The 16,488-nt window shown below is 41.4% G+C and overlaps 1 protein-coding gene across 2 annotated transcripts; it reads left to right on the top strand.

Moving 5' to 3' along the window:
* The first annotated feature begins 1,030 nt into the window (after window positions 1-1,030).
* LOC137593801 (transmembrane and coiled-coil domain protein 3-like) lies at window positions 1,031-11,712 on the top strand. 2 transcript variants are annotated; one of them, XM_068312821.1, is made up of 4 exons: window positions 1,031-1,252; window positions 8,438-9,393; window positions 9,624-9,759; window positions 9,999-11,712. In XM_068312821.1, the coding sequence occupies exons 1-4, from the start codon at window positions 1,187-1,189 to the stop codon at window positions 10,305-10,307; spliced, it is 1,467 nt and encodes a 488-aa protein (XP_068168922.1). In that variant the 5' UTR covers window positions 1,031-1,186; the 3' UTR covers window positions 10,308-11,712. The 2 variants fall into 2 exon arrangements, with proteins under 2 accessions (XP_068168922.1, XP_068168923.1); XM_068312822.1 differs by lacking the exon at window positions 1,031-1,252 and adding an exon at window positions 7,053-7,128.
* The last annotated feature ends 4,776 nt before the right edge of the window (window positions 11,713-16,488 follow it).

Here is a 16,488-nt window from a genome sequence, read left to right as displayed (position 1 = left end):
ACCACATGGATGATATTGTCTGTTGCTGCTTTTAGAGTCCACGGTCCATTGTACCCAGCAGCTTCTTTTATGTGATTTTTTTTTTCCACAGCTCTACCATATCTCTACATCAATGCACCTACTTTCAGTGCACGTCGGTGTGTGATTCTTCACACATTTCTCATCTACAGGGTGCAAAAATAAACACTTCTTATCCACAACTAAAAAGGTTAAGCAAGCTGTGATGCAACATAAGCTTTTTTGTTTGCAGCTCTTGTGGATTAGTTCATTCCAAGCCAAATGAATGTGAGTGAAAGTGCCAGTTTATGGTTTTGACTGCCTTGAGTGAAACAGGAAAAAGTGGCTGAACTGGTTTTATGAAGATTAGCAACAACCAATGAATTACAGATATAAATGAGAAAATACCAGCAGACATTCCAGTGGAACAGTGGAGCACACAGTATCTTCATAGGAAGAGAACAGATGGAGAAGCTGTGAGCTGCTGCTTCAGTTTATTGCGCAAAACTCTATGCAAAATATAATTGACAAGTCAAATTTAACTGATTTATTGAAACCTTTAAAAAAATTTTTTAATTTAAATAGTAAGTTTGTAATCTGTACATTTTTATTAAAAGTTACAAGTTAACAAATTGGTGAGTATATATTTGCAGTTCAGCAACATATGCAACGCGCCCATGAGCAGCAGGGGGTGAGGAGGAGTGACAAGTAAACCACGTGATCTCCTCGTGGTGCTTACACGAAAAATACACTATGGACACACCATTTTTAATAATTTTATTACTAATTCACCAATTTTGTCCAATAACGATATGAATTTAGTGATCTTGCACTAACAGGGTTGAGGCTGATGTGCGTCAGATGGCGCCCCCCCCCCTCTACACACACACACACACACACACACACACACACACACACACACACACACACACACACACACACACAAGAAAGAGGCGGAGTTTCACACAGTTCTTGTACATTGAAGATATCCCCGAATGTGTGTATACAGTACATGTGTGGATGTGTGTGTGGATGTGTGTGAGTGAGAGATAGAGAGAAAAAAGAGGGGGAGAGAGAGGGAGAGAGAGGGAGAGAGGGGGAGAGAGAGGTTAATCATGGATGCGGCGTTAGGCGTGAGTTTGTAGACTAGTCAGCTGGATGGTCCCATCTGACAACAAACGGAGTTATTATGCCCAGCGCAAACGTCTCCGTGCGAAGTTTATGTGAAGTAGAGAAATACCTCGACAGCCGGATGGTGAGTGTGTGTGTGTGTGTTTTTTTAAAGACAGGTCTCCGTGTTATCTGTTGATCAGCAGCGCTTGAGGAAACCGACAGCTGCGTCGCCCAGAAGCCAACAAAGAGCCGGTGACTGTCACCGGGGCTGCGTGGGGCGCACGGAGCGTCACGGAGATGTCGCGGGATGGACACGCACAAAAACAGAGTGGATGTTTTATCTTCTGTTCCATATCTATTGATCTCATTGTTACTATATCGATTATTTAGTCGTGGTTTGGTTGTGAAATAGTTAAAAAAAAAAAAAAAAAAAGGATTCCCAGAGCCAAAGTTGAGATCATGAATTGATTCTATCAAGTGAATGGATCAGTTTGTTCAAATTATTTAACTGAGTAATTTCATGTCAAATTATGATTGATTAATCTTCTCTTTGTCTGAGCTGTAATCGGAATCAGGGCTGTATAGAGCATAGGTTGTAAAGTCACATATATAGATTTATACAAAAATGAACGTAAATTCAATAGAAGTTTGTACCACACAAGAGTCAAGTTGGACAGAATCATTCATTCTTAAAGTGTTTTAACTTTGAATCAGGACAGCTTGTTGGTCTTTCCCATCGATGATCAGATAAAGATCGCATGATTGTTTTTCTGAGAAATGAGAGTGGCTGAAGTAGATAAATATGTGTATTTCATCAAATGTTATGTGATAATCGGTCTGTTGGGAAAGTATTGAGCACTTGAGCCTTCAGGCTGACTGATGTGGTGTGGGCTGATGATCCTGATGAAGCTGATGCACTGATGAAGTTTGTGGGTCTGGGAAGATGGATAATGTGAAGGTGGAGGTGTGCACATAAGAGCAGCGTGGAAGAAGGAGAGGAACAAAGAGATTCATATTTGGGATAGTAACAGCTTGATAGGTGATATTGAGTTGTGTCACTGTTTGATAGGTGGCTGATGAGCTCGGCTGACCTCAGTCGAAGTGTCTGTCTAGTACAGCAGGAAAATAATCTTGAACGTGTGTGTAAGGTGTGTAAAATAGAACAACATGTGGAATAAAGTTTCTTCTTCCTGAATGAACATACACTAAAGCTTCATCTGTCAATGGATTTTGATGAAATTAGACGCAGATGTGGATCTTGTGCTGAGGAAGAGCTGAATAATGAAGTCACTTCTTTCTGTTTCTTCAACATTGTGAAAGTTTTTGTTTTGACAGTGAATGAAAAATAATAGACATGATCGGAATTGATAGGTGACATTCCACAGTTATGCACAAATGGATCCACATCTGGATTAAGATCTGGATCATAATTGGGGTCTGGCTGTTAAGAATATATCCCTGGAGTTGGTGAAGATAAACTAGGTCTGAAGAGGCGGGTGGAGACACTGCTTCCAACAATATGTAACATAGACAATTTAGATTCGGAGTGATTCATATTCATGTTATGTATTTATGAAGCTAAGAAATTATATCCAGACCAAAAAAAACAACCCAGATCTGTTATCATGTAGGTTCATAAACGACTGATGATGAACTCATGACTCAAAAGTCTGGGAGGGTTTCAGGGTTGAGGAATCAGATGATGTCACTCAGTTTGGCATGAGGCAGATCTCTTTAAAGCAACGTCAGCAGCATTATAATGTCCATGTGTTGGAAATACCAGCATTTGGAAGGCTATGATTTTATAATTTTCTTTTTATAAAAATCTGAGATAGTTATATAATACTAATATGAACTATAGAAACAAACTGCAGAATTTAATGTTCAGAAAAATCCCTTGGCCTGTGGAGTCTCCAAAGGTGGAGTGTGATATTTTGATTTACTCCTCAACCAGATTATTTCCTGCCAAAACTCCTCTGCTGACCTCCTGATTTAAAAGTGAATAGAATCAATGTTTTTCTCTCAGAGTACCAAACATTCATACACAAATATCTTTCAGCAGCTTCTCAAATATGGAATCACACACTTGCTTCATTATGATTATCAGAATCTGTATGCGCCGTTGTGCAGCAGACATTGTGGGTTAGAGGCCAAAGATGATGCAACAGTTCAGTTTGAGAGGCTCGTTTCTCCGACCTGCATTTAACCCTCAATGGATGCTGGACCTGGTAAAATGTGGAAGCTGGTTTGTCCTTTAATGAACCCTGTTTGCTGCAGCGCCTCACATTCATTAGGCATCGGATCAATATAATTAGCAACCATTTAACCTGCTGTATTCTGCTCTGTGTTTGAATCCAGTGCTCTGTCATTGACTCTGCTGCCTCCTTCACAGAGAATGCTTCATATTTATCTTAATTGAATCCCATTCTCCCCAGTCTACATGGGGGCAGACGGGCAGTGGGAGTGTTAATGGGCTATTGATTCAGTCCTGGACAATCTTCTCCAGAGATAATAGCAAAGACGTCTTAAGCAATTCATTCCCCTGACCTCCTGGGGATTAGTCATTCAGGAAACTCAAGACTTCAGATTCTGTCGCTTTTTTTTTTTACATCCTCTTTCATTTTGATGAGTTGGCACACTATTTCAAAGGTTTTGCAATCACAGAGTGTCCACAGCAGCTGCGGGATGCAGTTGAGAGGTAGAAGAGGAGGAGATGTTGGGTCAGCTATCTGATGTGCTCCTTATTACTCCCCCTCCCCCCGTTCATAAGCCTGGCTTGCTTTCCATTTCCCTGTGTGAGCTCGGAATGGGAGAGAGTCCGTATCCATTCGGATCAGTTGGGGGGAATACCAATAAGCAGCACAGACTCCTTCCCCGCTGTGGTTCTGTTCCCTCCTGAAGGGAAGGTTTTATTCCATTTCAGTGAGTAGCCTGCTGTATTGTATCTGTTTATGCACTAAACCAGTGACATCTTACTCACTCTCCCTCCTCATCTTCATCATTTTTATGCAGTTTCTTTAGATGGCTGCAAACACCTATGCTTCTAAAAGGAAGCAGGCCGCTGCTCACCTGCGTGACAAACGACATTTGTTAACGGATGGTTTCACCAGATTAACACCGCGAGCGTGAGCACTTACAAACACATCTTCCTGTTTGCTTAAGAAAATGTCTGTTTTAAATAAGAAGATGGTAGAGTGAGTTTAGCAGGCTCTATGTGTGTGTGTGTGTGTGTGTGTACATTTTGCAAATCCTAATCAATATTTATTCCACCTGCGCTGCTCAGTACTTTGTGCACGTTCACACGGCTCTAAATTATTTGAGTATTTTCACCTCAGTCTAGTTTGGGCCTCGCTGCAGTGGGCAGACGAGAGTGAGATCTGTTTCTGGATGAAGAATTGAATTGCTAACTAGATCATTGATCCAAGACAGAGCACTCTACATCATCTTCAGTTTCTATTAGCTCCTTTGACTTCACCCTCAAAGCACTGATTAATTTTGAGCAGATTTCTGCAAGCAGACATCCGCTGTTAGGTGAAGATTGAGGCTAATGCAGCTGGATTTTTATCTTATGCTGGCTAGCGAGCGTATTAAATGGGTCATGGTTGACGGATTCTGTGTGCTATGTAGGGCAGCGTGGGGGGACATGGGGCTCATGCAGGGGTGAAGTGTTTAGGGAGGCCTCCTTGGGGCACAATGGCCTCCTGCAGCTCGTGTATGTGGAGATTATGATGGTCGTCCTGTTCCTTTTTCTGTAGCTTTCTGTTTCTTTTCTCATTTTCTGTGTGTCTGACTTTTACTGCTTTGACACATTTAAATAGGTGTCTCACACAGCAGTGGGCTTTTCATCATCAAGTTTCAGATCTGAAAGGATCACAGTCAGTAAGCACAAGAAGGACCATGAAACAATATCCCGAGTCAACGACCTTCCTCTTACCAAACCGCCATCTGCTGAGTTGAACCGCCTTTACCGGGTTTCCACCCTGACCCTTCCACCTCAGCAACCTTGGAGAACTGCAGAAGTATTTCGGAGAAACAGAGTGAAAAGTAGGGCAGCTTCACAGCAGATTTGAAAGGACATTTTTCATCAGCACGAGGTTAATTCGTTTTGCAAAACTGCTCATCTGCAGAGACCCTGAGATTTCTGCAGCAGTTAGACAGCATGGGTAGAAACCTTGAGTGGAAATAAATATTCATTAATCTGAAATAGCACAATTTTTGTGGAGTCTTATCAGGAAATAGTCACATGTTGTAGTCTGGGTTTGGGTTCTAGTGCATCTGAAACATCTGGGTCGTGTTACACGAGCTCTCCTCATGAATCAGGCCTCACGCTGCCATTTTGTTTTTATAACAAAAAGCATACTCCCCTCAGTCTAGTTGTGTAACATGTCTTCAGCTCAACATTCACAACCCTGTGGCTGTGATGTAAGTTAAATCCATAGAGTTTCTAATCTCCAACACTGCTTGCTTTTGTTGCAGGTCTCAGCAGTAAGTTGACCAGGGCTGTATTTGATCGATCTTTTCTCATACTGTTTTTATTATATCCTTGAAACAATAAATGCAATAAAATATATAGAGTGACAGTTGTGGACTTTGTGTTTGCCCCAGATCCGACAGGAGATAATGCTACATTATATTTATAAGCTCTGGCCGGTGGAGCAAGAGGGCCTGAGGTGATAGTTTAGTTCTTGTTGCTACTGCAGAAGTGGCATGCAATCCAAATCCAGCCTGCTGAACAGGCACCTCTTTGTGTTCGGTGTTTGAACACCAAAGCGACAGGGTAATACGAGCGACTGACACATCACTGTACCTCCTCTTGAATCGGAGGTTCTTAATCTCCAATTTCTTTTGTATGGCAAACAGGTTTGACAAAAGAACAGCTTATGGTTGAACCCGATTGTTGTCTGAAGCAATAATGTTATGTACTCTGGGAGGAGCAGGACTGTGATTGGATGCAGGGCTCTGGTTGCTATACATCAGGCTAGTGGTTACATATGCAGTAGCTTTGCTCATCAGTGTCCTGAGCACAGCAGAGGTAGGACGTTACAAAGTGCGCTTTTTCCTCTGCAAACAAAGAGTCCTGTGTTCTAGAAGGACAGACACCAGGGAGGGGGAGATTGGGATGAGGAGAGAGGCAGAAATACCCCGGGCATGCTGGGAGAAATAAATGTGGCATTCTCTCCTTCAATTCAAATCATTAATATGATGTTATTTTTTTGGTTTTCAAATAAATATATAGATGAAGCCAGTTTACAGACAAGTCAGCAGTGTTGAACTGAGTTCGAAGTCATTTGGTCATAAAGTCCAAAGGACTGGATGGTGGTGTTACAGAATATGTCAGTTTATTATCACTGATATTCGATGGAAGTTATTTCTACCTTGGCATTTTCTCTGACGTAGGTCGAGATGGTTTGTCAGCATGATTACACAACAGCCCCTGAATGGATTTCCATGTAACCTGGATGGAAGACGGGTCCCAGGCTAGACCCCTTTAACTTTTAATGAATGTGTGAATTTTGAACATTTTCTTTAATTTCTCAGAGACTAATTCACTGATCTTCTTAAGAATCTTTTGTTTAAAAGCAGCTCATGTTGGAGTTCAGGTGTTTCAAAATAAAAATCTGAATGCATCAGATCTCAGTATGTTTCCATATGGAGGTATGTCTATCCTGTAAATTATAGTTACAGAAACAGGAGGTTGATTTTTGGATAAGGTTTGGTTGAATTGAAGGAAACTGTTCTTGGTGGAGTTGTGTGTGTTTCTGTCTGAAGCACAGCATTGGACTGAAAGGCAGATGTTGAGATGAGAGCTGTGCTGCTAAACAATTAGAAAGCAGTTTCTGTGGTGCATGTGACTTGGACATTTCAGAGATGACAAATTCTTAAATGTTGACTCACACTTGCAAACAGGTTTGACCAGTCGATTGAGTGTGATGTCACAGTGACAACAGCCTGTACATGTGTAACTAGAGAACTTAAAATCAATTGGTTTTTGAAAGTGGAACAGCCTTACAGAAATCAGTAAGTATCTCTCTTCTACGTGTTTGTCGGTGTGTATCTTTTCAGAGTTCCACCTGACAGTCATGTGTCAGTGTGTGTGGGAACTCTAGATGCATTAATGAACTGTGATGGTACTTAGCTTGCAATATGTAACCATGACGTTGAGATGTGGATGTGCTAAATAGGATTGAGCCTTAAGTCCATTTAAAGCGGATGTGATATGTTTGTTTGCCAGAAACTAGCAGTGTTACATTTGTCTGGGATTAGTGCAGCTTTGTAGAGCCTGCAGTGCCGGTTGTACAACGCTTTGTTGTACGGCTTTATTTTGTTGCACCTCCTATCATGGCGCTGGTGTTGTGTTGTGATCAACTCACAAGATTTGTTCCGCCATTGTTCATTGCAGTGCTATTACACTTGAAGTGACACTTCTGTTCTGCAATTGCTTCACAGAAACCTAATAAAACTCTCCCTCAAATGCTTTCCTCAGTTTCCCTGCCGGTGGTTGAAATGGATCACTTGAATATATTCTGTCTCGCAACCTCAAATCTGCTGCAGATAATACAAGATTGTCTGATGCGAGGGTAATTCACTGGAGCATCTATGGTGAAAAAAAAAGTCACTTATAATAAAAATGGGGGACAATGTCTGGAAAAGGGATTTCCTGAGCTTTGTGGCCTTCTGTGACATTATCACTGACCTACATCAGATGTTCACGCTCCAGTTCTTTCACACACATTAATAAATGTTATCTGAATCCTGTCATCTGTGTGCTATACTATAAACAAACAGGATTAAGCTCTTGCTCCTAAAATGTAACAGATGTGTGCAATAAGCGCATTACATTCACACCCAGCTGGTCTCCCTGTGGCAATAACATAAAAGCTAAAAACATTTTACTCACTGTCCTTGTCACAAGACACAAAGAAGTAGCAGGTTTGCAAAAACACCCTCAAGCTTAAACTAATTATCCAAACTATTAATTTTAGAATTAAATTTGGATGGAATTATTTGTTGAAAATGTTCATTTAAATAAAGAACTACTTAAAAGTTGTTTTTTTTTCCTTAAAAAATGTATTGCCTTTGGTCATGCATTAACAAATCATTACCAACAGGAATGAAACTGAAAGTGGAATATTTGGTCCAATTTGAGATGGGATGAAATGCTCCTTCAGGCTGTCATTGGTTGTTTGTGTTTAAAGTGGAACAGAAGACTTTATTTGATCTTTTTCCACATGATATGTTGTGTTAATTTCCATCATAAAAGATCTTCCCTTCATTGTCTCAAAATAATACAGAATTTATAACTCATTTTTGCTTCTCCTTCCTGCAGGATGCAAGTGCAGAGGGAAGTCCTCTGAGCATCGCTGCATCAATGCGTCGCGGCTCTTCAGAGAACAACTTGGACCTGGATCTGATTGATGGAGGTCCCGGTCCAGGTCTGGGCTTTGAGTTCCACCGTAGTCGTTCTTGCCTGGACAACCTTCAGCAGAAGATACTGAAAGTCACAGAGCAGCTAAAGATTGAGCAGACAGCACGTGACGAGAACGTTGCTGAGTACCTGAAGCTGGTGAACAGTGCGGACAAGCAGCAAGTTGGGCGCATCAAGCAAGTGTTTGAAAAGAAGAACCAAAAGTCTGCTCATAACATTGCCCAGATGCAGAAGAAGCTGGAGCAGTACCATCGAAAGATGAAGGACAACGAAGTCCAGTGCAGCTCTTCACCTCACCGGTCCTCTGTCAAACACAGCACCATACCCCGGGAGTCTCCTCGAGAGCTGCTGAGGGACATGACAGGGAGTGGCCGACATCCGACCATGGATAAGATCAAGACTATCGGGCCAGGGGTTTCTCTCTCCCCGCCTTTCTTCTTTAGCAAGAGCAAAGAGTTTGCCAACCTCATCAGAAACAGGTTTGGCAGTGCTGACAACATAGCCCACCTCAAGACAACACTGGATGCTACCTCACCGCTGCCCTCTGACAGTGTGGGAAAAGGGCTGAGTAATAGCACCTCTATGGTGGCCAAACCCAAGTACCCGAGTGATGATGAATGCTCCTCAGGGAGCACTTCCATTCCAGACAGTAATGGGAATCCAGAACTGTCTGTGGGGAAGGCACAGGGCCAGCAGGCTGGGGAAGATAGCCAGAGCAGATTGGCTCTGAGCCTGGAGGAGGTGAGCGAAATCAAAGATGCCCAGAGCCAACTGGAGGAGGATATAGAGGAGATGAAGTCTCAGTTCAAGAAGGAGTACAACATCATCAGCCAAGCACTGCAGGAAGAGAGATACAGGTTGTATATTTTACTCAGTTCTTATTATCATTGCATCACTATAACGTCAATCCTCACATTAAAGCACCAGATGTAAGGTGTAATGCATCAACTCTCATCTAAAAAGCCTTTACCGAATGTACTCTGAATGATCGCATTAGCATCCACGGAAAGGCCTTGTATGCAGCATGTTTGAAACTGCCTCAATAAATTTCATCCATATTTCTGTATTCTCTGAAATCAACTGTCAGGTTTGAGCGTTTGGAAGACCAACTGAACGACTTGACGGAGCTTCACCAACATGAGATGGTTAATCTGAAGCAGGAACTGGCCAGCATCGAGGAGAGGGTGGCTTACCAGGCTCAAGAAAGGGCCAGGGACATACAGGTATCTAATAGTCAATATATAATCCATAATAGCTCATTGTGTAATAATGGCTTCATGTTTTCATGGTTTTTATCGAACAACAAAATCAAATTATCTTTGACATTTATAAAAATAAAATCTGATGATTGTTTCCTTGGTCTTTTGGAGAACTTCGATTAATCAAGTCAGCAAAGAGCTCTTGATCTATTTGGGAAACATTCAGATCCACAAACTCCCTCCATCCTCTCGTTCTGTTACAGGAAGCTCTAGAGTCCTGTCAGACTCGAGTGTCCAAGCTGGAGCTGCAGCAGCAGCATCAGCAGCAGACGGTCCAGCTCGAGAGCCGTGATGCCCGAGTCTTGCTGGGGAAGAGCATCAACATCATGCTGGCCATCATCACCGTCATCCTGGTGTGCGTCTCCACGGCTGCAAAGTTTGCTGCTCCCCTGATGAGGAGCCGGCACCATGTGGTTGCTACCTTACTTGGAATTTGTTTTTTGACCATATTCTGGAAGAACTGGGACCATTTACAGCACACCATAGACCGGCTACTGGTGCCTGCTTGGTAGTACAATGTGCACACTTTAAAAATGTTGTAGTAACATGAACACTTGGTGGTCAGGGTAGGACTGTCAAAGAGGATTGGTTGTACAATCGTCAGAAGAGGCAAACGCCAATGTTTTACAGAACTTACTCTAATCTTAGACTGAAATTAATTTCTGTGATCTTTTTTCTTTTGTCGAGAACTTGAATGGCCGTTGTTAACATTTTCACTTAATATTTAACACTAAATGTTGTTACTTTCCCAAGGATTGCTTTGAAACCCTCAGAAGACATAAACGGTCCTTTCAAGTAACAAGAAGGGCAGAGACAAATTTATTATCACTGCAATGCAGCAACATGGGACTCTTTCTCTCTTTTCCTTCTTGTTATCTTTGCACAGAGACAAGCTGGCTTTTTCCCTTTGTTTTATGCTAAGCTAACTTGCTGTTGGTTCATATTTGGCATACACACACGAGAATTAGCATATTACCCCCAATATGCTAAGAACCCTATAATTTAATGAAGAATCCCCAGATTATTGCAAGCAAAGGACATCCTGTTTTATCCTGCTCTTTGATTCTGGATTCCTTATTTTCTAGTCTCACCATTCACCTTTCAAGAGTTTTTCAGTTCTGTGTTCCCAATGTTTCAAGTGCAATATATTTGATTTCAAAGAGCACTGTTTTAAAATGCATTTCTTAGGAGTTAAACTTTTTCGGCAGTGTTTTGCAGGAACAGGGTATTGGTGCCGTGGGGGCTGGGGAATCAGTTAGGAAGTGTCATTAACACTGGCATAAGAGATCCATAACCACTAAAGCCACTGCTGGGCTCTGATAAGACCAGCTGTCTCCTCTCTCAAGGACCAAAAATCAATCCCACTGCATTACTGTGCCAGCTCTCCATCACAAGCACAATGTGCACACACACCCAAACAACACAAGAACAGTCCGTCACTTTGCTCTGTTTACATCTTATTTGTCTGATGTTTGTCCATTACTAATAATTTGATTAAGAACCGATGAGTCAAACTGTGATTTTCTTTGAAGAAATTTTTTTTTTTTTTTTAATAATGAATCTAATGTCCTTCAGTGCTCCAGTGATGTGTGAGGAGTGCATTACAGGCTTTACATCATGAACTATGAGCCTAATTTGTGGACTGACTAATGCATTGTTTAATGTACAGTATATCTTAAAATCCTTGCCTGTGACGATCTAACATTAAGCTATGGATCACTTTTTAATGGTTGAATACCATAATAACTTTATTTTATGTTTGTTGTGTGTTTTGCTCCTGCTTTAATGTCTTTTTAGTATTTTTTAGCAGCAAGATTACAGATCTAGTTTACATTCTCTTTTGTCTTGGTGTGTTTTCATACATTATGTGCCTTTGTCTGATAGTTTCTGTTAAATTAAACAATCCTTTTTAATCAATCGGTGATGTTTATAGAGAGAATTGTGTGGCGGTCCTCTTGTGAACTTGTGATGTGTTCAGGGTGCACCCCTCCATGCAGGATTTCAGCTGGGACAGGCTTATTGATCCATCTCACACTGTGGATAAACCCATTTATTATTGACTTCATCATGTGTCATGGGGATGGAAACATCCTAACAGTAACCCAGTCACTGACACAATATTATTTATAATTATATTATTTATTATATTCTAACTTCGGAACACAGAGTCATTCTGTAATTTATGTGAATAAATTAGTAAGTATGTCAGTATGAATATAAATACTTGTAGGATCTTTAAAAAACTATGTCTTGTGTGAAGTGAATAATAATGGAACCACTGCGAAGCGCTTTGAGTCTCTATATAAAATAATAATAATAATAATAATAATAATAATAGTACTATTATTATTGTCGCCACTAGAGGTCGTAAGTGCTGCGTTGTTGACACAACAGCTCTTGACTGGGAGGCAACAGAATCTCGTAAATTTATGTTGCCAATAACGTTTCAAGCTTTTTAAAATTTGTTTTGTCCCGTATATTTAATCCAAACTAAAGCACAACACTTAATCCAAACTTCAAGACCACCAATATCATCGGAAGGAGAACACGGTAGTCCATGTGGCCAATTACATTTATTGTAGAAGAGTAGCGCCCCCTGCTGTTGTCATAAATGAACATTGAAACTACATGTGTACAAAACTACAGTAATGTATGCCTTATTCCCATGGCAGCATACGTCTGTACACTTCTAATTACATCAGATCTTTGACTTTCTGCAATAATGTGACAAAATAATACACTGTGATTAGGAATGTCATCTGTTGACTGGACTTTTTCCTATTACGGGATATCTTGTAACCCAGGATGTGTAAGATCTCAGAAAAATGGACTGATGGTCACTGCTAGTGGTAATAAAAGCATTATCACTGTACCATCATGACATGAATTCAAAATTTTTTGCATGAGTAACTAAATTAACTGATAATCACGTGGATGTTACATTACGTTGCAGTCTTTTGTAGACCTTTTAAAAATTTTTTTCCACATCTGTCCTCTTTATGTAAACCAAACATGCTATAATTGGCATTATTAAAACAAGTCACAGAGAGCCGTGGTGCTAAAACATTTCTTGATAGTGAGAGACAGGAATCGGTGATACATATGCCAGTTAATTATCATTTCTCACACATTTTCTGAGAGACGAAAGAGGTTTACATAGGTTCCAAAGAAAAAGACCACAGATCAGGATCCGATTTTGTACCAGGGTCCTTAAAAAGTTTCCTTTTAGATGTTTAGACAAAGTTTTTAAAAGCCATGACGAAAAATAGTCATGCATTATTTGAGTTGGTCACATAGAGATGAAATTAAAAGGAAAACAACTGATTCCTAATTTTACCCTGGGGGTCCTCAGATCTCTGCATGAAGCAATACAGTAGTTAGGTATATGATGTACACTGTTATTATAAAGTCTAACAGCCCAAGTCAGTAGTATAAACATTACCAGAGTACATCACACACAAACACACACCTACACATAAAATGAAGCTCATGTTGCAATATGGGTCACCTGGCATGCTTTCATCTGCTGCTGGCTTCCCGCATACACAGCAGAGATGCAGGCATACGGTGATACGGGAATGGGAGGATGGACAGAGCACTTCACTCTGGTACTCACTGTGTTACCGTACTGTACCAGAGATTAAGTTTGAAACTGGAATTGTGATTTGGTAGCATACTGTATTTGTGTATCTGTATGCATGGGTGTATGTGTGTGCGTGTGTGTGTGAGTGTGTGTGCGCATGCATGATTATGAGGACTGTTCATGCATAGCTGGAGCATCTAAGGACTCTGGAGAAGGAAAAAAACCCCTCTGGCCTAGCATGTTATGAAATCCTGACAAACACACACATGCACACGGCCACCGACCTCCCTCCCTCCCTCCCCCTACCCCCCAACACACACATAGACTTGAAAGAGAGGATTTTTAGCTATATTTGTAGGTGTGAATGGAGGCTAATAATTTCCCCCAATCTCCCTCCTCAGCATTATGCGATCTGAAAAGTGAACATTTCCCTTTGATGTGCGCTTAGATCCTCTGTGTTCTCTATTGTGCTCTCTTCTGCGGTTCCCTAAAGAGCTGCTAATTATCGCAGGACCCCATTGAGTCTCTTTGTGCCCACAGCTCAGCCTCCTCATCACCCTGGTTGGCATGGTGACCCGCAGAGGATGGGACCTGCATGAAGACCACAAAAAGGACCGCCACAGCTTCAATTCTGTTCTCTTCCACTGACAGAGAAACCCTCAGAAGATAAAGGGGGGGGGGACTGGGTAGTGTGTGGATTGAATTAGCTTAAAGAATGCATGGTTTATTTATAATGAAGTTGTTTTTTTAAATTACTGCTCATTTATGCATACAATAAACATATACTGGTGTGCTAAATGTGTGAACTCACATCATGGGAAAGTTCTGACCTCAGAGGCAACACACACATGATTTTGACTCCCCTGATACTGCCCCTTCCCATTTCCTGTTTTTGCCGTCATGGAAACGGGCCACGTTCCCTCCATTTACTTTTGTAATATAACTTAAAAATGGACCCTGCATCTGGTGAAGAGCTGAATCTTTTATGTCAGCAAGTAAACGCTGCAGCGCAAGAACTTCCAACGACGAATGAAAAGACAAGTTGGATTGACTTGACTTGATTCGTGGAGGCATTTATCATCAAGGTCTTTCGATAAATCAGCACCTTAAAATTCCCTAAGTCAAAAGCACCTTGAATTTTCTTTAGTTGCTAGGCAACCGTGTAGCGCCACTGTGATGCTGGGTGTTAAAGGCTGGCAGCCCGGTGTTGTAAAGTGAATTGTGGGGTGAATCACTGTCTTTTAAAGCGCTGAGGTTCTATTACACAGCCGGCTGACGGTGACAATGATGCGCTGTCACTGGAGAGTAATTACACATCTTGTTTATTGTTCTGGTGTATCTGCAAGTCAATGATGTCAGCTGGACTGTTGCAATCAGGCTTGTGGTATTTGACCATTCCCATTGGACGATCTGATAAATCAACAATTATTAACAAGTAAATGAGATTTAACCAAATACAGCTCCAGTGTGTTTTAAATAATATTTTCCATGTTAATTCAATAAATATTTAACACTTACTAACGTCTGGATGTCATTTATCATGTTTTTTAGGTCCTTCTTCATTAAAGATCTGTTTTCCTCTAACAAACCAATCTGGGCCCCTGATACTATAATAAGCTTTTGGAGTCCTTTTTCACCATCTGTTCCTTCTGCTCTCTATGCATATAATACCTTAGCTTTCCAATTTCCTATTAAAAGCACACTACAGGCAACGAAATGACAAAAAACGTATTTCTCTTAAGGAGTCAGCAAACACAAAAATGCTCCCAGTTCTGCTTACAAATCTTTACAGGACCAGGCACCTCGTAAACAAAAATCCAGCCAACCAATTTCTCTTCTTCTTTATTCTCTGCAGTGCTGTGGCAGAGCTGGAGCCTGTCCCAGTTGACACTAAGGCGGAAGAGAGAGAGGGTGGTGTGTGTGTGTGTGTGTGTGTGTGTGGAGGGGGGGGGGTCCTTTCTGTACAGGTTGCCAGATCATCACAGGGCCAACACACAGACATACAACTGACAGACATTCACGATCGCACTGAGACCAATGAAGAAATAAAAAAAAATAAAAATTGGCATTGCAGTGAGTCATCGTCACGGTGCACATGTTTCTGTAAAGCCTCTCTATAAGCACTCCCTTTCAAACCATTGTCCCCTAAAGGTCACATGAATGGAGGAAGTTGAATATATAATCTTAGATATTCACTACAGAATCTGTCCCTCTGTGTGTTTACGTTCAGGTTTTGGTTTTTTTTTTGTAGCTGTAGGACGAATTACAAGCTCACATTCCTGAGGTCTACGCTGTAGCTGTGGGCTCCCTCGCCAATGACTTGTTGAATCTGGACAAAACAAAGACCACAGTATGACTCAATAGATTCCCTGCGTATGACCTCACTCTGTGGGACAGCTCTCCATTACAGAACAAACAGCTCCCTTCTCACACCCGTCGTCTATCAGGTCTTCTCTACGGATTCTTCTTACAGAAACTCATATTTGTCTGAGTGTCCCTTCTATTGTTACGTTTTTAGTTACAGCCAAAGCCTGGGTGTGGATTTCTGCAGAGGAGAAACTCAAGTGTAACTTCCCACAGTGCAGATTCGATCAAGCATCTAAATGTAGTTTGGCCAAACACCTTTATGAGTGTGAGCATGTGCGTCGTCCCCAGGCGGTAACAGCCCACCCTTCTGGTTCAGTGAGCGGTTACAAACAAACAATGATGATTATATGTGTCTGACCATGGTATAAGATGTATTTCCTCTGCAGGCGTTGTGCTGTGGGACCAACAATCTTGAAACCAGGCATTGTCAACTCATTATCGGGACTTTGACAGCTCTCCCTTCCTCCATGTCTGTTTGTGTGTGTGTGTGTGTGTGTGTGCGTGTGTGTGTGTGTGTGTGTGTGTGTGTGTGTGTGTGTGTGTGTGTGTGTGTGTGTGTCTGGAGGGAGGGATGCTGTGTTTATACGTGGTTTGGGATGACTTCAAATTGATACCTTTCTGCTCAGTCGTGTCATCTTGAGATTAGTGCTGGACAACCCACATTGGGGGAGAAGTGCTCATGGGCTGACGTTTATCTTTTCTATCTGGTATCATTTACTTTTAGACACTCAGGCAGGTACTTT

This window comes from Antennarius striatus, chromosome 4 (assembly GCF_040054535.1).
Source record: "Antennarius striatus isolate MH-2024 chromosome 4, ASM4005453v1, whole genome shotgun sequence".
Classification (NCBI taxonomy): Eukaryota; Metazoa; Chordata; class Actinopteri; order Lophiiformes; family Antennariidae; genus Antennarius; species Antennarius striatus.
The sequence above is the reverse complement of the archived record's forward strand: the minus strand, read 5'-3'. Positions and strand labels throughout refer to the sequence as shown.

What these genes read in the sequence shown, in the direction of transcription:
- LOC137593801 (XM_068312821.1), top strand. Translation starts at nt 1,187, where the DNA reads ATGCCCAGCGCAAACGTCTCCGTGCGAAGTTTATGTGAAGTAGAGAAA. An exon ending in AATACCTCGACAGCCGGATG is followed by an intron (nt 1,253 to 8,437) that starts GTGAGTGTGTGT and finishes TCCTTCCTGCAG; the next exon opens with GATGCAAGTGCAGAGGGAAG. An exon ending in AAAGGGCCAGGGACATACAG is followed by an intron (nt 9,760 to 9,998) that starts GTATCTAATAGT and finishes GTTCTGTTACAG; the next exon opens with GAAGCTCTAGAGTCCTGTCA.